Source organism: Rissa tridactyla, chromosome 9 (genome assembly GCF_028500815.1).
Source record: "Rissa tridactyla isolate bRisTri1 chromosome 9, bRisTri1.patW.cur.20221130, whole genome shotgun sequence".
Taxonomy (NCBI): Eukaryota; Metazoa; Chordata; class Aves; order Charadriiformes; family Laridae; genus Rissa; species Rissa tridactyla.
This window is the reverse complement of record NC_071474.1, coordinates 33,519,923-33,545,452: the sequence shown is the minus strand read 5'-3', so window position 1 is coordinate 33,545,452 and position 25,530 is coordinate 33,519,923. Positions and strand designations below refer to the sequence as shown.

The 25,530-nt window shown below is 34.3% G+C and overlaps 1 protein-coding gene across 2 annotated transcripts in view; it reads right to left on the bottom strand.

Moving 5' to 3' along the window:
* CHM (CHM Rab escort protein) overlaps positions 1-25,530 on the bottom strand; it is a 69,449-nt gene that overhangs the window by 24,866 nt on the left and 19,053 nt on the right. For both annotated transcript variants that reach the window (XM_054213687.1, XM_054213688.1), the window contains exons 3-8: positions 22,805-22,877; positions 21,452-21,576; positions 16,845-17,220; positions 14,862-14,978; positions 14,058-14,178; positions 11,402-11,627 (exon numbers count right to left, since the gene is read on the bottom strand). In XM_054213687.1, coding sequence (XP_054069662.1) covers positions 11,402-11,627; positions 14,058-14,178; positions 14,862-14,978; positions 16,845-17,220; positions 21,452-21,576; positions 22,805-22,877 — 1,038 coding nt within the window. The remainder of the gene's footprint in view (positions 1-11,401; positions 11,628-14,057; positions 14,179-14,861; positions 14,979-16,844; positions 17,221-21,451; positions 21,577-22,804; positions 22,878-25,530) is intronic.

Sequence of the window (25,530 nt, the reverse complement as noted above, 5' to 3'; positions counted from 1 at the left end):
TGCACTCAGTCCCACTGTCCATGTACTGACAAAGATGACTGCAACTCTTTGAGTGCCACCATCCAGACAATTCCATATTCACTGCGCGGTCCACCTGTGAAATCCTCGTCTCTCCAATTTGTAGACAAGGATGTCATGCAGGACGATAAACTTCATTCAGTTTTTTTGTTTACAGTGCATTATTTCAGGGGCATTCTTACTATAATAATAATACAAAATGCAGATGATGAAGTTCTCTAGAACTTGGTGTGACAAGAAGTAAGCTAGTAAGAACATTTAAGAAAATATTTTTTTAAGTTACATTAAAAAAGGAAATAGTCTTTCTCTTTAAAATTTCCAGTCAGCATGGAAATTACTCAGTGGAAAAAGACAAAGAGAAAAGATGGGGAAGGTATGTCAGATCCCTGAAAATACAGTTTCAGGTCTGGACTGTTTGCAATGTCTGATCTATGTTGGGAATCTTTAATGGTGTGGCTTTTTAATTTATATGTTTACTTATTTAAGAATCTCCAGTAGTTCATTCAGATGAATCAGCTCTCACTGACCCCTTCTCATATATGCTGAAGGAAAGAATGGACACATAATTTGCATATTGACATAAACTGCATAACCTTTTCTCAGAGAGAACTGCTCTATCAGAAACAATTGTCAAACGCTATCAAGTGACATTTGACAACTCTTCCTTTGTCCTACAAGTTACATACACCTGTGTTCTTTCTGTGATCCCTATTATTCAAAAGTAAATAGCCTCTTATGAGTAAATCATAAAACAGTATGTAGCCCATTCAATACAGTGACACACTGTTCCATTTTACCATGTCGGAGACGGATACTGTGAGTTTTTCGAGTTCCTGTTACTCAGCTGAGGTTTAGTACGAACCAACCACTTGACGTTCAGCTCACAGATGGAAGGACAGAGCTGAAACTGGGAGGGCATAAAAATTAGAAATGACACTTGCCATTTCATTAACAGAGTCTGCTTAGGTACTTTATTTAAAATGAGAATGTGTAATTCTATTTATCTTTTGGTAGTAGAGTTTACACTGTAATTTAACAGATTAGAGCGACTACAATTCTAATAGTTGCCTACTATTAGCGAAGCATCAGACTAGCCAAAGCAAACAACCAATATGAGAAAGGCAGTCTGGGTTGGTGGAACACAGTTCTCGCAGATTTCTGGGATGATAGCAGGATTTTCCTGGTTTACAAAAACAGGTTGGTGTTTGGGTTTTTTTTTTTTTTAAGTGAAAGAGCTTTAGGTACTTGAATGATGATGAACTTGAAAACTTTCATTTTGCAAACCTGACTTCCTAAAATATAATCCATATTGGCATTCAAAAGTCATATTAGACAGTTCAAAGACAGTTAGTACTGCAATACCTTTTAAAATGCATGAATGACGCAGCGCAGCAAACAGCTGAAACAACCTCTTTGAGCTGTACTCCAAAAGGTAGCAGGCCAAGGAAATGTCAGTAATATCAGTTACTACAGGCTGAAAAGAAGATCCAGTTCTCTAGAAATGCCTTCCACCCATGCAAAAGCAGGGAGAACATATACCATGTTGAATCCCAACCTTGTTTGTCTGGCAATTGTTGAAGATGACACAAAGGTTAAACATTCACTGAAGAATTATTATAGAGCCTTGAGCTACGGGCTTATTATCTCTAATGCTGCAATCAATGGCTTCTTGCCTGACAAAGCATGTATTAGGATCTTTCAAACCAACTCAGATGAATTTAATTCATATGTTATATAAAAGAATAGTACTATTAACCTAACTAGAACTAAAATTCCTTTGTTAAAAACTATAAATTATATTTTTCCTTTGACTTCAACCACAGTCAAGGGCTTTTTGATATATGCACTTTATTTTTCTAGTGTGCTTTGAAAGAACTTTCCTGCTTGGCTGCGCAAAAATGTGAATTACTTATTTTCAAGAGTTGCCTGCTATCCAGTGGAAGAGGGCATGACCTGTTTTCATAGTAGACCACTGGAAAGCTTCTCTTTCTAAATGAAAATGGAAAGGAATTTTGATTGTGTTGTGTTAAACAATTACAAAGAGCCAAAATACCTATTTAAACAGCCTAGCATGAAAAATTACATGATTGGGAAGAACTTGCCAAAATTATTTAAATATAAAAATTGAAATATTAAACTAAATGGCATTCCAATAATTTATGGCAAAGTAAAATCATTGTGCTAACATTACTTTCATACAATAGGCTATTCAAGATGATTTGACTGTACTTCAAGTACAAGGCAACTCTTTGATACCATTAACCCTAAATGACAGACATTTAAACTGATATTACTCTAATTAACTGGTGACTGCCTACATCAATAATTCAAGTTTTGCTGAAAGATAGTAACAACACTGTACTCAACTTCAACTTTGCCCCGGTGACATCAAATCATATTACAACTAAATTAACAGTTGTGAAAATTTTTGGCCTGGTAGCCCTCCATCATACAAAGCCTTTAAATGCCATTTCAGTTCCCATCAAGGCAGGAATCAGTAGTTGTAATTTTTAATACAGCTGTGAAACAACCGGACATATTAAAAGCTGAATTTTTGACAGCATATTCTTGATGATTTATGAGTTTGTATATAATTTGATTATTCTATTAATTTTACTGATTACTGATTCAGCTAATACAGTGAAGGTCACTTACAAAATAAATCTTCATTACATTTCACAGAAAGTAACTGCCTCCAACTAGTTGTTTTCTTTAATTAAACACTAATGTAACAAGAGAGAAAATAGGCTTCAGGGTTGCTGCATCTGTTGCTACAAGAGGAGTTTACTGCTTTGATGTAATGCTCTCTGATATTAATTGAACAAAAATAGAATGTCTCTCCATCTGACATCTTGATTTTCAACACAGAGAATGCATAAACATCCTTAAATTACAGACTTACCCTTAGTTCATTCTAAAACTACATAAAAGAACTGGAAAACCATATTACAAGTTTCACAACAAAAAAAAGTAGCTTTTATTTGTAGCTCATAGTTTGTCTTGTTTCTAAAATGCATGGAGCAATTAATTAAAAAAATTGAATATTTTTCTCCCCAACTGTACAGTCTTCTATAGCAAAAACTATTTGCTTCCCTCCTTAAAGAAGGAATGTGCAGCACAGCAAGCTTTGGAGAAAGATCAAAAAACAACATGCCAAGTGCTGAATTAATGAATTGTCCTCTTTCAATTTGTTTTTACACATAGAGAAAGCTGTGACCTGAATGGTCCCTAGAACTTCATCATTTCCTACAACATTGCTGCATGTTCTAAAAACACTAAAAGGCAGAATACAGACAAATCTCAAACTGTTAGTAATTTAAGCAACTGAACTGTTGGCAAGCCTATTACTATTACAAGGGTTAATTTACTAATGAATCTTGTAGAAGAGTTGTTTAGAGTTTAAGAGTGGTGGAACAGAAGCTTAGTTGTACCCATTAATAAATTCCTAATGTAAATAAATAAAAGAGAGAGACCAGTTTACCTAATAATGCACTTGAAAGTCATTAACACCACAAAAATTTTCCATAGTTATGTACACCTGTTAGCTATCCTCTTCTACAAGCCTTCCACTATGAAACTAATTTTCCACCTTACACATCTAAAATAACCACAGAACAAAAATCCTCATTTAAGAAATACTGGAGTTGCAGAAATAGTTGTTCACACATATGTGCATGGTATTTACAAAAATATGCTTTGGAACGGCAGCTACTTAGCTTTAAGTCATTTCTCAAGCAAAATTCTACTTCTATTCACAGTCAGTGCTCCACTTCAGAAGAGTTTTGGTTCAACACCACCCTCATACGGGCTACATGAATGTAGCCAGTTAGGCTCTGCTTGCCTGGAAGTGCTACGTAGGCTGTTCTACTGCACACAGCTGCTGATTCGGCAGATGTGACATTCTCATTTCTGGTATATCCTTACTTTTTGCAGAAGGAAAATTCATAGAACTAATATTTGATGGATTAGAACTGCAATTTGCAAGAGATAATACAACCCACCCAGCTTCAGTTTCTTGTAGGGTCTTACTGCTGGAGAATAAGAAAAAAAAGATGGTAACTTCATGAGAGGTACACACGGATGAGATACCCTTGAGAACAATCCTCTGTACACAACCGGAAATAAAAGAACCTCAACAGGAAAAAGAAAGACAATTGGCATACAAGGTTTTTGAAAGCAAAGTCATTTGTGTAATCTAATTTCTTGGCCTATGAGAAAAATTGTATGTGATGTCCCGTAACTCGGAACACTTAAGAGGGGGGGAAAAATGTGCAAGAAGTAGGTCTTCCAATGCTCATGAAAGAAGAAAAAAACAAGTCTGACTATAAACTCTTGAGGACTAGATTAGTCCATGGTGGCAAGTCTCTTGATCAAATCAAATAAAAAAATAAACAGATTTGTGTCAAATTTTAGATTTGCTGTCTTGAACACAACTGCTCTTTCCAGCAGAAGTGTTTTGTGTTGGTTTTTTTTTTTTTAAATAAACAGACTGGGATTTTGCCTTCTTAAACACAGCATTTAGAGCCATGAACTTTGTCAAGATTGTGAATGGTCATAATCACAATGTAAAAAGTGCTGTTTCTTAAAATGACATTGTTAGCCCTAAATTGTTCAACAAATTTAGTCAGTATACTTGCATCTCGCTTTACAAAATTATCTAAAAACAAACCTCAAAGTGATTTTGCTAGAAGATTAACCTGCACTTAAGTTGCACGGTGTACTCTTGAGTTTTGGGCAAAGACCTGAAATGAACTGGAGGATAAACACCACATTTTAACCATATGGTAGCTGAACTAACATAGCTGCTTAAGAAAAGTTTACTGGAATTTGAAAGAGAAGTTGCTTAATATTGGCTTATTAAATGGAAGAATTATACAAACATTTTTCAAGGATATTGCAATTAACACTACTTTTTAGTAAATCTAGGTTAGGAATCATTCTCTAAAATCAAGAAACAGATGATTTACATGAAAGTAAGGTGAGGATCCATCAGGCAACATATTCAACTATTTAACTAGCAAGCGTCCTAGAAATTATGACTAAAGCACTGTGGAAATGGTAAGAAAGTACTACACAGCAGGAGGGGGAAAAAAAAAAAAAGTTCAGTGGTTTCTGCGCTTGGTAGTTAACTACAAATGCACTCTGAAGACTAATCTCTACGGAAGGCAGAAGTATGAGACCTGCCTTGTTCTGAGTCCTATCGACCTTGTAAGAGAAGAAGTTGTTCCTTGCACAAGGTCCTTTAGCTGCAATTATACAAGAGTTCTGTCCTCAAAGAGGAGCTTGGGAGACCAGGACTGTAGGGCACAGACACAAAAACTAGAAACCAGTCACTAAGCATTAGCTCATCTATAAAATCCATTTATGTGCTCTCTGCCTCCAGAAAAGACATAAAAATTCAAGTTATCTTAACCTTCAATGAAATTCAAGGACTATTTTACTAATTCAGTAGTGTTTTGGAAGCTACATTCCTCTGTCTTCTAGTTTAATTAAAAAGGACTCTGCTAAACTACATTTGCATTGCATCCCAGATTTGCTCCAATAATAAACATTCACGTCATTTCCATAGATCTTCTGATAATGCTCTAACATATTCGTGTATGAGTCCTAATTCTCAAGAAGAATATATACACCAGAATATGCACATCCCCACACAAGCAGACAAAAATTTACTTAAGAGACGGTTAAGAGATAATATCAAATAAGGTATTAGATACACTCCCTTCATATTATTATCATTTTCTTAATTATTAAAGCAAAAAATTAATGAAATATCCTTAAAGCATTTTTATATTGTGGTTTTAAGTTCCAAATATGTTTGTAAAATGAAGAAAGAATGATCAAGAATAATAGTAGAACAATGTAAGTTATTTTCAGCCTTTTTACATTTATTTTTCCTATACCACGGGGTAAATTCTAACCCCTATTATACAATTTCTTGACTGAAAACTTTTCCATGCCTAGTTAGGGATCTGAAATCAATATACTTTGACAACATCCGTATGATCCAGAGCATCCCACGTGATATACTCTAACGGTTGAAGGCCTTCATGAGGTATAAACTTCTCAAGAACACTGTATTTCTAGTCAGTAAAATGAAAAGGAGCAGAAAAGCTTTCATATTTGTAAACAATTTTTTAAACAAAGAAGTGACAAACATCTCAGTGAGAACAAAGATAAAATCTAAAAATGTGAAGGTATTTTCAAAGTTTCATACACTTAGAATGCATTTCACAACAAAGGTTATTTCCAAATTAAAAGCCTTTTCCTGTCAGATTCTGAGAAATAATGTGGGCAAGGACACAAAAGCATTCCATAGCTTTATTAACGACAATGCTCACTGATCTGTGAATAACCTGAAAAAAATGAAGATTATTGAGTTACTTTACCAATCTATCCATCCATCACTAGTGAACAGGTCTCAGAATGATGGATTATCTCACTTCCCTGATGTTTATCCCAAGAAAGAGTTTCTCCTTAGAGGGAAAAACAAACAACTGATCCTACAAACAATCATGCTAACTACGCTTGCCTATTTCATCTACCAACAGAATGAAGAGAAATATACCATTTGTCTTTAAAACCCAAACTACATCAAAAGTTTTATTATTTCACTGAAATGCAAGTAAAAACAATTAAGAACAAAGCAGCACTGCAGCTACTCTTTCTATTCAGTATTTTAGTAAAAACCAAGTAATACTGATAAGTTGTCAGTAATTTCAGGATAAATTTTCAGGTCCAAAGAAATGGAATAATCTTAAGTGATAAGAGATATATAAATATTAAAATTATGTATTTTGAAATACAGGACTGAACTCATCTCAGATACAGCCTATGTTTTTTAAATTACCTGTGATTCTTTCACACTTGCAATGCAGATGTGCTAAGACTCAAATCTGTCATTATCTGATTGTCACAAGGAATTAACATTGTTTGAATTTCTCTTTAATATGCCAAATCATCCAATTGACAGAAAAGTTATGCATATTGCTTACCTGTAGAGACATGATACTCATGTATAGATTCAAACGAAAAAGATGTTGCACTAAATTTTTAATATATCAATTCTAAGTGCTTATTACAGTCAGGTTTTCTAATTTGATTCAATTCCTAATTGATTTCAGAATACTAAAATCTTCCTAGAGATTATAACAGGAACATAATTGGAAATGTTAAAGTACCCAAGACTACCTCAGAAGCTTTGACATTTGTAGCAGATAATAGCTCAAGTGTAAGGGTAAAAATTGATTATTCATTTTTGAAATATATACAGGAACCTTCCAAATCAATCACACAATCCATCATATCTCAGCCTGGACTCTTAATCTTCTTGTAAATATAGGGATTGAAAGAGATGAACCATCTTAATCAGATCTTTCCTCCTTTACAAAATTACTACCGTCGCCAGCACTGACACAAAAATGCCTAATTTCAGCTAGAATGTGTAACAACTACTAAAAAAAGGTTACACTGCCCACCAAATACATACACAATGTAAAAGTTCAAAGCCTATTTACAGGAAATGCAAGTCATCCACTGACTACCCATAAAAGTCAGTGAATCACTAATTCCTATGGCAAAGGCAGTCGAAGACATTCCACCACCTCAGCACCTATTACCATGACCACATCTGTCAATTCTTGGATGACTCTTAATGAAGAGGAAAAAAGACACGATGCATCACCCCCTAGAACCTTTATGAGATGACAGAGGGCGTACAGTCTCCAATTCCCTCTAAAACTTCAAATGTGAAAAAATGGCACTACTACTTCTCAGAAAGCCTTGTTTCCATTTGTATGTTTGTATTTGCAAGAGTCCAGAAAAAGGAATCTGAAACAAAACTGAAGAGAAACTATGCAGTGTCTCTCCCAAAATTCAGTGTGTTCACAAAGCACTGAGAAAGATCACAGAAGTGAAGCCACAACATAGAACCGACTTCTCAGCTGTCATTCATTAAACAACACTGGTCAGAAAAATGCTTACAAAAAAAGAAAAAGATTCCTCACAAGGGAAGAACGAAAATAAGAGGCATAATTCACTGAGGTGAACTGTAAAAGTGAACTATATGAAAAAATATTTGCAAAATAGCACTTCCAAACACTCCTCAAAACCATAAAAAACTCCAAAGTTTTTGTTTCTGAAGAACTGGAAGGAAAGAAAGGAGATTCCAGTTACAAAAGAGGAATTTTGTACAACATGCAAAAGCACGTGTCCTCATTTTTGACAACTATTTCAGATTTTTAAGTCAATGTATCTTTTTTTTTCCTGGTTACAAATGAAAATTTGGAAGCTGACAAATTTAACATTAACCTCCTACATCAGAAAATATTTGGGGTATTTCCTAATGTTTTCTAAAAACAGAAAAAAACCATCAAAATCACACTAAATATTCTAAATGTTGTATCACTGAGACTTTACAGTTTACAATGATGCCCAATTATACTTTTCCTTTCGTGACATTCTTCAAGAAAATGCAAATCTGTATTACAGATTTGCAACAGATATGTTAACAGCAAACTGCAAAACGTATATTGATGTCCCTAGCTGCCTTATATGTTGAAGTTTGGGCATCTTATGTTTACCATATCGAACGTAAAGACTTGCTTTGATTTTCCCCAAGAATGAGGTACTACTATATTTATTTTTACTAAGCATACTACTACTACTTCATTAGAAAGGAAGAGACATAACGGTTTCATACCAAGAAGTTTGAATCAATGGAAGCTGTTATTCAGGCCAGTAAAGTTTTGCTGCTTGTCAGCCTGGAATAGCATGAGGCTTCCAATGACCTTCCTTGTACCACGAATCCAATTTATGGAGATAGAAATCTCACATCTGTACCTCGACATATTGGGAGGTACATTACAGTGATATAAAAGTTTAATTTTCTCTCCTAAACCATACCTGTTTAAACCAATAAAGAACTAACACCGCTTTTACTCACTCAAGTGTCGTCGGTAGTTATAAAATGTTGTACTGTTTATGCAGAATTCATTTAGAATGCAAGGATGTGACTTACAAATGTCTTTGACTCATTCACATAAATATGCATGCATGCCATTTATAACAGTAGCCTTGATGAGAACACAGTGTAACTGGCTGCAAGAAACGCTTAAGAGGTTTACATTAAAACAGAATATAGAACCATGGTTAGAAATCACAGAACAGGTGACACCTTACTCTGATAACCTGGTGATAAAAACTGTAGGGTATGATGTATAGGTTGTGGCGTTACCACTTTACTATACAGTCTGAACAGTATTCTTCGGATACTGCTCAGTTTTAGCAAGACATAATACCGAAGGCAGACCACATATAAAATTGTGATTAATCTAAAAAAAAATAAATTGTGATTGCCTACTAAATTTTTACTTAAAAACGAAGACATTTAGACTTTATTTTGTATTATAATGTTTGTAACACAAACCTTCTAAAAGTATAATTACTTCTTGGTTTGACACGAGTAATTTGCTTCAAGTATTAAAAAACTGTCCTTACTGTAAGACTTATAATGTAGCAAAAAAACCCCTACGAAGTCCTGTAAAGACAAAGACATCCATAAAACCTATGAACCAAGTTTTATTGCATGACTATGTCCACAGTACTTACCTAAAAACAATTCTTGTTCACAAATTGTCTGTCTGAGCACCTAATTACATAGGTCCACATTTTTTAAAATCCTCCATACAAATACAGTTTAAGGTGCAGATGTTACCAAATAACATTTCTATTCTGTGTAGTACAGAACCATGCCTAGTTGTCTAATGAACTAATGGGATCATGAGGTGTGTATATACATCATCTAGGACAATTTCACATGGCCTTCATGAATTGCTAAGGCCAAACAAAAGACCTTCCACAATATGGCCAGCTGCTGATGCCAACGAACTACTTTATAGATACCTTCCACAAACTATGATAATTATTCCAGAATGTTTCTATCAACATATAATTGCATTCATCCTATATACTGCCAAATAGGCTCAAGCTGCTAAGGCCATTCTTCTAGCAGTAATTTAAGAACTGTTATAGAGAAGAAAAACACAATCTATCATACAGACAACACAGGAAGATAATGTCTAATAGCATGCTGTAAACCAAAATTTCTCAATAGTAGCACACGTGTAAAAAGCAGAACCTGTACACTAACAAAGAACAAAGCAGGTAAGACTTATATATATCACTCGGACAACAAAATGGCCTCACCATGCAATACTTTTTTTAAACACAGCTAATGTTTACTTCAGACCTACAGGTTACTACATTAAAAATCCACATAGAGCAGATGGAAAGGCTGCTTGCCAGCAAAAGAAAAGATTAAAAGAAACCCCTCAGCCTTTTAAAAGCCAGTTGAACTGTTGGAAACAACTGAAAATTAAAGCTGCCCACCCTTTGCACGTGTATTTTTGATGGTCCCCAAAAACATCCATCAACAATTCCTCTGCTAGAACTACGATCCCTAGCACACCTCAGGAGTCACGCTAAAGACTACATTATCATTGCCCACAGTTCAAGAGGCTGAAGTGGATGTTGTTTTATCCTGGAATCAATAGGCACTTTTTGTTTCAATTACCTTCTAGGGCTCAAGTAGTAGAGAGCATATGGCTGCTGTTTAAGATATTAAAATGTAAAACTGCAGTTCGTATATGGCTCAGTGTAACAGGGCTTCATATCTTTTCTGCTGTTCAAGTCATAGGTGCAAGCTCCTGGTCTATAAAGATCTACAAAGGGATGCCAAGAGAATAAGGACATCATTTCACATCAGTTTCTCTGTTTGTGTCAGTGATGTAAGAATTAATATTTTTTTTTATTTAATAATAAACGGGACACATGGCACAATTTTACTTCTTTCAGAAAAATCCAGTTCATTATTAAGTATCTACCTATGAATGGCAGAAGCACTCTCAGCATTCATTAGCAACACGAATTGAAAATACGTATCTTCCTGTAACTTCAGGAAGATTGAAACAAAAATTTTCTCAACCTACCAAAATGCAGCCATGCTTTTGTACAGCCATCGCTCCAAGTCTCCTCTATCAGTTTTACAAAAGGATAATTATGTATGATTTAAATTCTCTCTTTCACATTTCTAGTACTTATTACCATAGGCAGCCACCACAACAGCCAGCTATTACAATTTGCATTTTTAATACAACAAAAATTGTTTCAAAGTATTAGAGTAGCATAATTTCCAATATTTTTTTTTCTTTTTTCCTTTTTTATTGGGAGTGGTGGTGTAGAATTTCCCAGTTAACGAAAATGTAAGGCAAATAAAACCACCATGAGATTGTTAACAGGATGACTCCTACTGAATGATATCTATTACCATTAGGTTACCAAGGATTTCCTTTTTGAAGATATGTATTAGAAAAGTGAAGCTTACCTGCAGAAGCACTGTGGGATCTCTCCTTGACCATACAGAGGAAACAAAAATGGTGTATTGCCATAGCGGCCAAGGCACTGAAGAAATTTTTTTGTTGCCTGAAGACCTTCAAGAGCGCTACAATCAGTCTCTGAAACCATTGCAATAGAGTGAAGAATGAAGTGCTGCAAGCTGGGTGTTAACTTCCGTGTACTTAAGAACTGAGCAAAGGTACTGTTCTCATAGTCTGAGGAAAAAGTAAATTTAGGTAAAGGGTATTGTATAACATTAATATTTTCTCATATGCTTCAACTTAAACAAGTACTTCCATATTTAAATAAATGAAAGCAATTGAGTTTTTCAACAAACACCTTGCTGAAAATGGGTAATCCAAGACAATGAAGGTTAAAAAATTTACTCACAGAAAGTGAGTTCTGTCAGAAGACAGAAATATCACTCCATTAAAATATTTCAACATCATGTAAACCCATTGTATGGGTCCCTAGAAAGCAACCTCCAAATATGGCTTCATCTATTCATGTTAGACTTGATCTAAACCCATTTCTCAATCATGTGAGAAAAGGGAGCAACTGTAGACAAAAACACATTGAAGTGTTTTGGGACACTGCTTCCTGTAAACTACCCAAAATATTATACCTGAATGACACCCATACAAGCATAGTGCTGCTGAATCCATACCGAAATGTATATTTATATGCAGAAAAGCCATTCACATAGTGTCTTAACGCAAAAATGAGAAGGTGTGATTCAAACTGATGACTCGCAACAAACAAGTATGGATGAGACACAAAGAAGACAGAGACGAGGAAGCACATCTCCCCCTTAAATTAATACTACCGCTGACACATTTTGAAATTCAAAGAAACGTAAGTCTTTCAGGAGATGTTTAATGCACATGTTGCACATCACTGATATACCCCTGAAAAACTTTAGTTATCTTAATATCTAAATGATTTTTTTTTCCAGGAACAGACTGTATTTAAGCAATAGCATGCTTTCATGCTATCCAGAAATCTGCTCTTAAGCTTATTCCATTCATGGATAAATTCATAGGTAATTCAGAAATACTTCCATCAATGCTGAGACTAGTATTATCAAGTTATATAGTCTGCTCAATATTCAACCACTGTTTTATTACAAATGTATCTTACTACCCGTTGTACAGCCATGCCGTAAGTCATAAAATGACACGGGGGGGTTGTTTTATCGTTCTAAAAAAATTCTCAAGTCATTCCTCACTTCAGACTTCTTACATAACTCCATATTTTACAGAAAAAAGCTTAAAAAAATTCTTCACTATCATGAACTCTCCCTATAAAAGTCTGCCTTCCCACAAATGTAATGATCTCACCAAGCGTAATTTTAAATTTCTGAAGTCTTTACATTTGACTAATCTGGCTCAAAATATTCCCAATTACTTCCCAGGCTATTTTAAAATGTAGGAACAAAATCTGTTTAACTAGCTCTGGAAGTAAAATAAATTTAATGTCATTTAGGTACATGAATCAATGGATTCATTTAAAATTGATGTGGCGTCTCCTTTTTTTACTTAATAAATTTTCCAAATATCACCTATATTCTCACTCTGAGCACCTCCATTTCTTCCAGCAGCAGCAAACCTGAAATTGCCTGTAATCTATAAACCACTTCAGCCTAATGAGTTTTTCCGCCTTCAGGATTTTCTAGAGTTCATTACAGACTCTCTTTCTCCTGATCTTAACAGATCACTCCCAATATTGACCAATTCTCTCTTGCATATGTTTAAAATATTTTTCTCTAATGTTTCTACCTAACCTAAGGGTCTTGTTCAAGTAGCAAACCAGTATCTTAACAATTGCTTCTTTTTAACATTAGGTTCTTTCAAAAATACTGCCTAGCCACGCTACTGTCAAGCTACAAAAGCACCGATATGCTTATGTCAATAGTTTAACTATTCTTCTTTCCTTATTATTTCTTTTTGACAGATTTTTCTTTTTTGCCTTAGTTTACTTTTAGACTCCAAGAACTGAGAACATCACTTCATTCTTTGTACCCTGACGTGCATAGTGGGTGCATGGTGAGTTTCCATCACCTTCCTTCTGTTAGCCAATTTTCCTCTTTCACCTGATGCTCATTATTCTTTGCACATTATGGCTCAAATCTATTCAGATTTTCTCTCTTCTGAATAAGACAAGAGTTGACAAAGGAACTTCAAACTTGCCCTCTGCAACTAAAAGGCATTAAATTACATTTACTTTCAAAGTTAAAAAATTCCATTTTCATTCCATTCTCTTTTGTGACATCATACTGTGAAGATTTACATATTACCCCAAAAAAACAGAAAAGAAAAATCAGGTATATCACACCGTATTAAAAAATCCCTGGTAGGGGGAAGAAAACAACTAAAAATTACAAAAAAACATTTTGCAGCCTTGCTGTAATAAAGAGCTTTGCTGTTAAGAAAAACGTAAATAATAAATGATGTGGGAAGTAGAAGAGCAACTGCTTAAGTAGAAGAATTTAACATTGAAGTGAAAAGGTCACAAAAAGGTCAAAGCATACTTTGAAAATGAATCCATAAAAATAAATTGCGTGAAAACACAGGAGAGGTATCAAAATTGTGCATAACTGAACGAACTTATAAGAAGAGAGTATACACTTTACAATGAAACACTACCTTGGTATTCATCAGGGTGTTGTTCATAGTCCAAACAAAATGTCAAAAATTTCATTAGCATTCTCTTTTCCACCATAGTGAGCTGTCTGCTGTTGAAGACATCTGCTCTAGAACAAGGTACCTGGAAAATATTTTTAATAATTTCAAATATTTTCGATATTCTGGATATGAAAAGCATCAAGTAATGCTACAGTCTGATTACCTAACAAATATTTTAAATTACTATTTTCTATTATAGTTATTTTCTTATACATTAATTCCCATTATTTTCTATTATAACTATAATAAAAGTTACCAATTTTCCATAATAAAAATACTTTTAAATCTTTTTCAGTCTCTTCCCCTTTTTATTTCCCTTAACTTCACTTGCATCTCTGACTGTAAAGTTAATCAAAAGAGTTTGTATTAATTAACTGCCAAAATCTCATGTTGCCATTACATCACACCAACAACTTCTCTTCTAAGTAGCAGAGAGATATATTAAGTCTATCCTAGGAATTTGAAAACCTAAAACCTGTGAATCTTTAAGAATTAACTGATAAATTGATCATGGTCTAAATATTTGACATGAGACAAAGATTTATGTCAATAATTTACTGCACATTCTTATTTTAGTATTTTGGTTTTTTAAAAAAATATTTATATGTAAGACATACAAACTCCTTTTTGTCCCAGAAATGAAATAAAAATCAGAATCTTACGGAAAATACTAGTTTACTATTACAAAACTCAAGAAACCAATTTCAAGTTTCTTGACTTTAAAGAGATGAAATGAAACATATGCAATACATTATTTTACAATACCTGTTCTACTTTTCCTCCTCGAAAGGCAAGAATTCGTGTCGCATTTTTAAACTCTGCATATCGGCTAACGTTTGACTTAATCAGAAGGTCAATTAAGAGACCTCGGGAGTAAAGCAACTGCAGTGAAGAAAAAAAAAAAAGGTGAGTAAAGAGAAAGTGCTTACATGAAAACATACGAGTGACACCAACAGTACTCATTTATAAGGTGTTTTCTGTAACTATTTACCAGTACAGGCAGCAAAGTAAAACATGAATAAAAGAATATCAAGATGTAGTATGTGCAAAATAATATTAAATGAACTGAAGGAACCATGCAAATGGAGGAGACAAAGCAGTCCACAGGAGAGAAAGTGAGAAGCTGTCAGCAAACTGCTCATTTAGTTTTATTAGTCTGGCAGTCACAGCTTGAGACAATTTTTTCTATTGTCATCTGGGATAATTTCTTTGTATTCTATGCTATATATCCTTGAACACTGTATTTTACAACCTTAATTTCCTAATATCAGTAAAGTACATGATGCTGTCTGTGTAAATCATCATTAATTGTTTCTTAAATTACCTGAAATGTTAATGTCCCATTTTCTAAACGCAAATTCCTTAAACACACAGTTAAGGTTTAGTCATATTCCGTTATAGTAATTTATAATCTGTCTACCTTTACTCTTTCTATAAGCTACAAATCTATTGTGAAATACTGAAGGGATAGAAATGTAACAATTAACAGAAGACACATGTCTGAACTGAAAAGCATTGGAGATTAGTTTAAACATGCTTCAAGACTTGTGTCCCCGAGTAACAGAATTTGCATGATCACGCAGGACTTTTTAAGACAAAGGTTTATTGGAACACTAATGAGGACACTACGAGAAAGTCAGCATCCCAGTGCCACAGACAAACCAACACAAACTTGCCCTGATGACTACTATTCTGTCAGAATTTCTGGAATTCATTGCAAACAACGCCATGTAACACAGTGGCACAGAAAAAGCATAAAAATGGTGCAAAACAGTATTATCTGCTTAACCGCTACACACTGACTATCGTTTTCATTATGTCATTCCAATGATGCCTGAAAGAGGTATCTACACTTGGAACACAGAGATAAAATTTGAAATAATGCATTTTGTAGTGTCTCAACAAATAATAATTTCTTGAAGGTTTTTTCCCAGTTTCCAGAGGTTTGAAAAATCTCCTCATGCAAAATACAAAAACTTAAGCATTCAACTTTGAAAAAACTTCCCATTGCAGAGTACATATACAGTCTAAAGCACAGAAGTTAAGAAAAATTTCCATTTAACTTGAATTTGCAGGGCCATATCCATATACTGTGAAGAACTTAAAAGGCAGATTTTAGAGATTAAACAGTATGACGAATGTGTCAGACTAACAGTTTTTCCTAAGTCAAACACACACCAGTAGGAATTCAACTCAATAATGACTAATTTTAGTCAGCTTGTATGTTATGGAATAACTGTAATTATTTTTTCTTTCCAATAAAATTTATTACAATTCAGTACTTTAGTCGCCAGAGAACCAAAACCAGTATACAGATACAATGAGAGTTTCAACAGGAAAATCTAAAACCAAAGAAGCCCTCAAACAGAAAATTATTTTTCATTTTAAAAACATCAAAGATCTGCATGTAGATTGATTTTACTTGTTTGAAAATATAAATTTTTTAATGTTACTATTGAAAAAGGGCAATTTTGCAAGTATTAAATGCTAAATTTCAGGAAATTTACTTTCATGGACATATTTCTGAGCTATGATTTATGGTCTCTTTAGCTATAAACAAACACTAAAGAGCACATATGAAACCGCTCGTTTGTATTAATGGTAGTAATTCTTGCTTACTTCTCATGAGTGTCTTTTTTGTCTCACAGGTACAGTGTCAGCCTTCCTCAACATTAAAGATTTTTTTAACAATTCAGCATTTTAAGCAAAGTAAACGTACTTATATGAAAAGAGTCATTCAGTTCCTACCTTGGAAACTAAATCAATATTAAACCTTCTGCCTTCTCTAACAATTTGGGAATATGTAATTTTCTTTGGTTCTTGGGCAGAAATCTCTGAGGGTGCAGCTTCAGTTTTTCCCAATTGCAGAGTGGACTCGCCTAAAGCCGTACTTTGAGAACTTTCATTCTCAGAAGTTACTTCTGTATCTTTCCCTTCCATTGCACTTGCTGGCTCAGTGCCTGTAGCTTTTTCTGGCTCCGAGCTCTCTGCCTCCTGTAAGGCACACTCCACTGGTGGGCACTCTTTTTCCGATTCCTGAGCAACGCCGTCAGCACCAGAGGCTCCAAAACTGGGCAGCTTTGGCAAGGCACCAGCTTCTTCTACATCTTCAGCGGAATCCTGACTGATTACAAACAAAAGCGGAAGAAGGGGGGGGGCGGAAAAAGTCTTTTAAACAGTCTCAAAATACTTGTTTCAAGTCAGTGACAAAATGGAAACCTCAAGCATTTCTAGGAAAAGCATTAAAATTTCTTTATGGTGACCAAATCAGGTGTACCACCCAGTAAAGAACTCTGCTTCTTTGACCACAAAGATATAATTCAAGAGGAGTATTTTTCTAAAGAGGGAAAAAAAAACACCACCAAAAAACACCCCCCAAAAATTAGGGTTTTTATTTTACACAGACTCAAAAGAGGGAATGAGCTTAAAATGAAAATCAAAACTCTCATGGCAAAACACAATACACAGCTACATAAACAAAAGAAATATAACATTTTAAAAAATAAACAGTAAAACAATTTGATTAGGATTTTCCTACAGATTAAAAAAAACCCTTTGAAATTGAAATGCAAAAACGCATTAAAGTCATTAAGGTCAGATTATTTTGCAAAAGAAACTCACTGAAGATAACAGAAGTGCTTTATCTACCACTATAGCAAGTCCGTAAGAGAAGCATGCAATTTTGACCTGAAGTTTAAGTAAAACTTTCAGATTACTTTTTTAACTCTGACCTTGCATTCTAATTAGTTGTTGGAGTAACAGCCATACAGAAGTTCCCTCACGTAGCAATGGTATTTTTATGCAAGTGTTACAAGTTTGTGCCCAGTAGATGAAGGCAGCCAGTCAAACGCGGGGACATTACCATACAGTGTTTACTCTGTACAGTCCACTTCCTTTTCACACAATTCTTTAAAATTCCTCTTACAAAGCAGAACTCAACTCTTAATCTCATATACTCTTTTTATCTTCAATGACATCTACCTTAGAAACTAGTACTTTTGAACTTAGAATTTTAGTTTGTACTACCAGCTGAGATGAATCAAATCAATGTCATTGTAAGTGAAAGGAGTTCAGCAATAATTTCACACTATCTTTTTATCTTTATGCCACAAGCCATTAATGCACTGAATAAACAATTTAATCTTGGCTGAAAACTAATGAACCATGATTTTAAAGGTGACCTGCAAACGTGCAGTACAAAATTTCAGGAACTAACAGGATGGTTAGAATTCACTGAACAGCAAGGAATTACTCAGCGTATGTATAAAAAAGCTCCCTGACATCTGTAGCCATACCGTTGGAAGCAGAGGGCAGGGTTTCTGTTAAAAGAGGAAACAAAACCGCTGTATGCTTTAGAAGTTGCTCCTCACTTACAAACTCAGGGAGCTCACACGAGTTTATGAAAATAAGAGTTTGGAATAAGTCTCTCAGCTTGTGCGCTGCCACCAGGAAGCACTTACTTGTGAATGGGATAAAATATTGCCCTGGGAAATACAGGAACTGCTAGAAGGCAGCACTAATGAAAGAAGTCTGTTTCTGAACATTAATTATGTCTTTTTCCTTCATATTGCAAGCATTATGTAACTATAAAATACCAAAGATAGGTAAGTACTTTGTCAAAAGGTTTTTGAAACAGTAACCTCTACTAAAAATACAAATGAAAGTCAATTAAATTTTGGGATTCTGATTGGATTTTTGGTTTGGGGTGGTTTGGGTTTTTTTTTAGGAATTTGGAACATGGTGTTTGTGAAAACTGCAAAAGCTGTTGCCATTAATGCAATAGCTAAGAATGAAACTTTTCTTTAACCCATCCTAAAGCTTTTTGTAACACAAAAATTCAGGCAAGTGTTCCTTCTACCTTCTCCCAAGGTCAATCTCATTTTAAACGTACTTATCACTTTTTAAATAAAAATAAAATTTGGATTCAAGATACATTTTCTTTCTTCTATATCACTCTGAAAAGCAGTGTAACAGAAATGTTATATTTACATATTTTAAATCCCTTTTCAATTCCCATTAATGAATACGTAAATCTGCGTGATTTGCAGCTCTGCGCATTTTATAATGAAAGCCTAAAAACTGTATATAATCTAAATTCATGACATCCTTCCTATAGGAACAAATATCCCTGAATAATGTAACAACTGTCTATAAAAATCACTCAAATTGAACTTTTGTACAAACAATTCTTCTCCTAATTCAGAAAAAAATAATACAACTGCAGACAAATTGTTGTGTAAATTTAGAATATTATCTTCCACCATTCATCAATTAATGGTACTAACAAAGGAATATCTTAAAATGAATGTGTCTTATTAATGCCTTGTAACAGCAACCCCTTCAGATAGGTCAAATGAAAAATTGCCAACCAGCTGGTTAATTTATTCAGCACAGGTGTTCACTATTTATTTTTCAGCCATTTGCCTTTTTTCAATACAGCTTGTTGTAGACACAGTATTCTTTTCCTTTGATGGATGCACTTTGTTCTAAGGCCATTCATTTAAGATTTGCACTGTGTATATTATACTGCTACCCAGCTGTTTATTCTTTCAAAATAAATGTTTAATGGTTACTTCATAGGAGTTACAAAAGTTAAGCAAAAACAACAGAATCTAGCCAGAATGTGTAAATTGTCAGAAACACAACAATTGACTCTCTCATAAAGTTTTAAGTTATTTTGGAAAACTTTTTCTTTGCTAGGTTTGTTAATCTTACCATTCTTCCTTGTGGGATTTGGGGTGTTTTTTGGTGACAATCAAGACAGCATTGTACTGTCAGGCTAAGTTAAATGCTTAAAAGTAGAATCTTCTATTTTGTCCTGACTCAAGTGTAATGCTCACTTCTACAAAGTGTGAAATCTTAGTGCTAGGGGACTCATTTTTGAGCTGGCCATCAGTCAATATTACATCTGCTTAGGAAAATCATATGCAAACTTAAGAGATTATGAAAACTTTAACCTGATTTAATACTGGTTCTGAACAATATTTATTATGGCAACAAGATTACAATTATAATATTGAAGTAATATTGCTTTAAAACAAGCATAACATTTTATCTGCAATACAGTCAAGCAGCCACTACTGTGCAATATGGAATAATTCTTACCTTTTTTTGTTCCTACCTATCATGTTTACAGAAAGAAATACATGTTCCTATATGAATATCTGCCAATGTTTCATTCAGCTACATATCATATTATCTATAGGATTCAAGGTTAAACTTATGTAACCATCCCAAAGAACCTTCCAGGAATTGAGAACAATGTCCAGTTCAGTGCAAAATCCAAAAGAAAAAAATGATAAATAAATACAAAGAACTAGTTCGGTTTTCAACTGAGGCCCACACGATTTCCATTCATTATTACTATGCTTACACGCTATTCAACATCACTGCTTCACAAGGTTACTTTTAGATGTTCCTTGATTTTCAATAATATGACATTGTGAAAAGCTTACCTTCTGCATGGCTTACATACAACAAAGTACCATACTTCCATTTAAAAATCTAAACAAAAAATTTGTATTCTTAACTTCTGCTAATGCAGACATACCTCTACAAATATCTAACTAGAAGATACTTATCACATACTCATTCCTAAGATTGTATACTCTTCTTCATCTGCTCCTGCAACAAACAGTCACAAAAGTAAATGCATGTACTTCAAACTAAGCATGTATCTTCTGCATGTTCTATGTAAAGTAAGAGCTGAGATACCTTACTTCAAAAACAGAAAGAAGGTGACAGCCCAAAAAGGCTAACTGCATTACCAGAAGCCTTTGACCACGTGATTCCTTCTAAAGCATAATGAATATGTACTGTTTAATGAGTAAGTTAGATCCACTGAATATAAAAATGACAGAGGGGAAATATTATTTTATCATTTTAGCACAATTAAGTATTTTATAGTTACAGTACTACCATCCATTTGTGTTCCTGTTCTTGTGTACTTATTTCATTTTACATGAACTTGTGAATTTAATTTTTTACTATGAGAATAGCAGCTTTTAGCCAAATTAAGAATGGAAAAATTTAATAGATGGTAGTGCATATAATACTAACCTACAAACACAACACTTCCATTTTTCACTCAGAAGTAAATTACCAACCCATGAAGTTGCCCAACAAATTATATTGCATCCAGATGAGGCTGTTTAAGAAGGATCAGTTATCTTCAATGAAGTGCAAGTGATTTCAACAAAAGCACAAGGACACTAATAGCATTTTAGAACTCACAGTTACTTTTGAGACAACATGCAATACGGTAGCGTGGTGAAATGTTTGAGGCCAAAAGCACAACATGATTATTTACCTCTGGGCATATAAAATTAATTGTATATTTCTATATTTATACTTACTCAACAAAACAGAAATCTTCTACATGTTGAATAGTTTTAACGTTCTTGCTAAGAGAAATAACTTCTTCATTCTCAAGGATCAGTTTTCTCCAGTCTTCACATTCATCATTGATATCCGTCTTTTCCTTACAAGGAACAATTATACAATTACATTTTGTACTGTGCTAGTTGCTCTTGAACTATAAATCTCTATAGTCCCAAATAACTTGTTGTACCATCTTATATTTAAAAAGAAAAGAATCATCTTAACTGTATTAACGTTTTTTTCTATTCAGATTTTTTTGAGTTAAAATAGTTAGAGCTGGTTACTTTATTATAGCATGCCAACATTTGCACTACATTGCTAGCTCTAGTAATCTGAAAATACAGTGTTAAATGAAATACAAGTTTTAGTAGAGAGATGAGAAAAATAACTAAATAACTAAATAAATAAAATGAATATAATTTTGAATACAATCTACTAAAAGACAGGTTTGCCACAGCCAGGTTAGTTTGTAATTTTGTGACAAAACTCTTTGCACAGAGACCACATGAAAAAAACCCAGTGATTTGGGTATTACATTAATCTGTCCACATAGGAATCTCTAAACCATATAACAGAACCCTGACAATATTAAGTTCTGACATTGAGCAACTCGACTGATTACCCCAGAAGGTAACACTATGTCATAAATAGGCATGAGACTGAACTGAAAAAGTTCCATCTTCTACGGACCAACAGGCTCATAATGCTTCAGTAAATAATATGAACATCCATTTGCTAATATAGTCCAGGTGCCCAATCTCCTAAATAAATATCCGCTTCAGAAGATTTCTAGTGGACTGTTGTGAATTAGATAAACTTTGGTCATTGAAAAATACACTATCAACATTAATCTTTTTGTCCTGGTTACAGGACATTTCAATGGAAGGATGTTATAACTACTTTTCTCACAGTTAAGAAGAATCAGCTGAAAGCATGCAAGAAAAACAAAAGGGACCAAAACATCAGAGAGTAGAAAATAATCGAACAGGAAATGGAAAACACCAGGTTATAAAGTACAGAAGGTGCTGGGTAAGGAACTGAAACAATAGTGTAGTTGCTGCCGCATAAATTCAAGAACGCGAAAAGTACGACTGAGCAGTAGGCTGTTTGCTCTCAATAATATTAATAAACCAGGCATATCAGAGTCTTAGAATGCTAGGCCAGATGGATAAATCTTAACCAGTAAAGTTGGAAAGTAGAAAGGTCTTTGATCTGTCAAATTACCAAAGATAAAGAACACTGTGATAATTTGTCTTGTAATAAATTATACAAACAACCAAGACTTAACGTTAAAGAATGTTAAAAGAAGTCATTTGGGAAATTTTTACCTGATTTTCTTTAATCCAGGACAATAGTCCTGAAAAACTAAAGCTGGCCCAGTTTCCACCATAGTAATTTCTCCTGCAAAGAAAAAACAACAATGAAACTTGACGAACAGATAAAACATAGCTTTTTCAGGTTTAAAGAAAACATAAGCAAGTTTGAGACATCTAGAGTATTTTCCATGACAGATTTTACAGATGCAGAATATAAAAATTGGTGTAATATTTCACAACTCACAACAATAATGAGATGCAAAATTTCCATTTTCAATCATTTATATACACCTCTGACCAAACAGACTATTGTCCAAAATCAAATTATTTGGAGGGTGAAATGAATAATGCTGAGAAAAGAACATGGGATGCTATGAGTAAAAGGAAAATACAGATTGTGTTGCTTCTTGGCCAAACATGTACATGACTATAGACATCTTCACCTAGTGTGGAGCCAAGCCAACAAGTCTGCCAGTTTCAACTGAGTTCTCAGGAAAGCCAGTTCAGGTTTTTTGCATCCGTACCACACTCCGCAGTGTCAGGTTCTGGCAGGACCTAAAAGCTTCGTCACATGAGCACAGCTATATGTACTGCTTCTGACTGAGGCTGATTTGGAAGTTAACATAATTGCCTTGCATGGCACGTCTAAACTAACAGTGCTCCATGAGGTAGATATGCAAGGGAGAGTTAAGTAAACTGAAAGTGGGTCCAGACAGTAGAAACCACATCTCTGTTATCCATTATGTCAAATAAAGTTCACTCTATTGTTTACCGACTGATTACAGAACAGATTGTGCTTGTTAAGATGCTTTGGCAAAATTCTTATTAAACAGCATATACTGTAGGTGGAGCCAAAGGAATTGATTTGTACAAAATGATCATAATTCCCTGAGTACTCTTCAGTTTATATTTACCACCTTCTGCCTTGAAAATACTAGTTTACTTCTTTTAAATCACAGAAAATTAATAATTCCGCTGTTAATCAAAGTCTCTGCTCTCCCTTTTGTAAATTTTTCAATATTTCTCTAAACATCAGTTGGATTAATTAGCTTTTGTTATCATGCACACCACATCTTAAATATTTAACAACTCTGGCAGGAAAAATAACACAGCAATTATGTTTTAAAAAAATCACTAGCTCTTGCAAAATAAAAAACTCATTTCAGGATTTAACTCTGCTTTCTGGCACTGTATGCTGCCACTTCAGAAAGATACCAGAAATATCCTCCTGAATGGATATCTAATGTTAGTGCATACACACACACAAAAAACATTTAGGGAGGATGATGGATTTTGCATTTTACAGAATAATGTGAAGACTGCTAAATGAAATGAACTTAAAATCTTATCATAACCTCCTCCACTTTTAAATTGTAGAGATAAGTGTGATAAAAGCAAAAAATTAAATTCATGTTTGATTCTACTGTTTAAGATGGGCTGGTTTTGACAAGGCTTATCTGCACTGACAAAGACTTCATTAAGAGTGTCAGCCCCTTTACAGTACCAGAGGGTGATGCTCTATACCACGTTGCTTACTTAGCATATGAAGGACAGATGTCTGCTAAACAATGCCTAATTGCTCCTGACTAGAAACTGACCTAAAAAAGTCTTTCAGCTACTGCAAGGCAACAGTGAAGAACATAAACAGGACATCTTTTGCAAAGACAACAAAATCCTGCGTTTACTGAATTAAGGTGGCTTCAACAACAGAACATGGCGTTTCAGGCCATGAACTGGGAGGACTGGGTCCATACTTTAAGAGAACACACAGCCTACCCTGCAATTTGGTTACTCTAAGCAGAAAAGCTCCATCTGCACATCTGTTACCAACCACAAACTCCAATCATCTATGAAAAGGAGTTCATATTTACCTCATTATGTGAATGACTTGGGTAAGGCTTAAAAAGTACTGCTATTTGGCATCATACAGGATACAAAGCAATGAGGATGAAATATATTAAATGCCTGATCTTGTCAGATTTCAATTTGTAAAACATTAACTGATAGCTACATGCAATGATAATCTCCAGCTCTGTTTTAGCTGTCAATGGTGCAGGTTAATTTCTTGCTTCTTAAGATTCCACTGAATAAAAAGTTCAGTATCCATATATTATCTGCCACTTCTGGGATTTCCAAAAAACACAGCCATGAAGATTTATTTTTAAGGGAATCTGCTGCTTTAGTTGCAAGTTTCCTTGAATATGGAATACAATCTGGCCGTCAGAGCAAGCAAGGCCATTGATCACAGAAATCACAGAAAACACCTGCCTAAAATTAGGACTGGGTTTCTTGAACCTATACCAATATAAATTAATGCATATTTAGGATATCTAAAATTAAAACTTTCAGTAAGAGAAATGAGTATGCTATTTTCACAGAAAATTACAGAAGTTTATTTGTGAGCTGTCAGACATCTTTGATGTAAACATTCCTCCGTTCATCAGGTAGATTTTCCTTTGAAACTGCTTTTCTTTTTAACCACTATTGATGTGAATCAATCTTTTCAACAAAGCCCTCCATAACACTGTTCTGAAGCTCAATCAGTTTCGAGAAGACAGTATGGCCTTTCTCAAATGGAAAATGAATCGCAGCTGTCCTTCCTTTCCTCTGGCATCTGAGCACCTTTCCCAAGTTATGCTACACCACCGCAAATATTAATCTTCTCTTCAAGCATCAACTTCCAGATTTTTTTTTCCTGGAATTTTAATTAGTTTACCCTGCGTTACATGATGAATCAG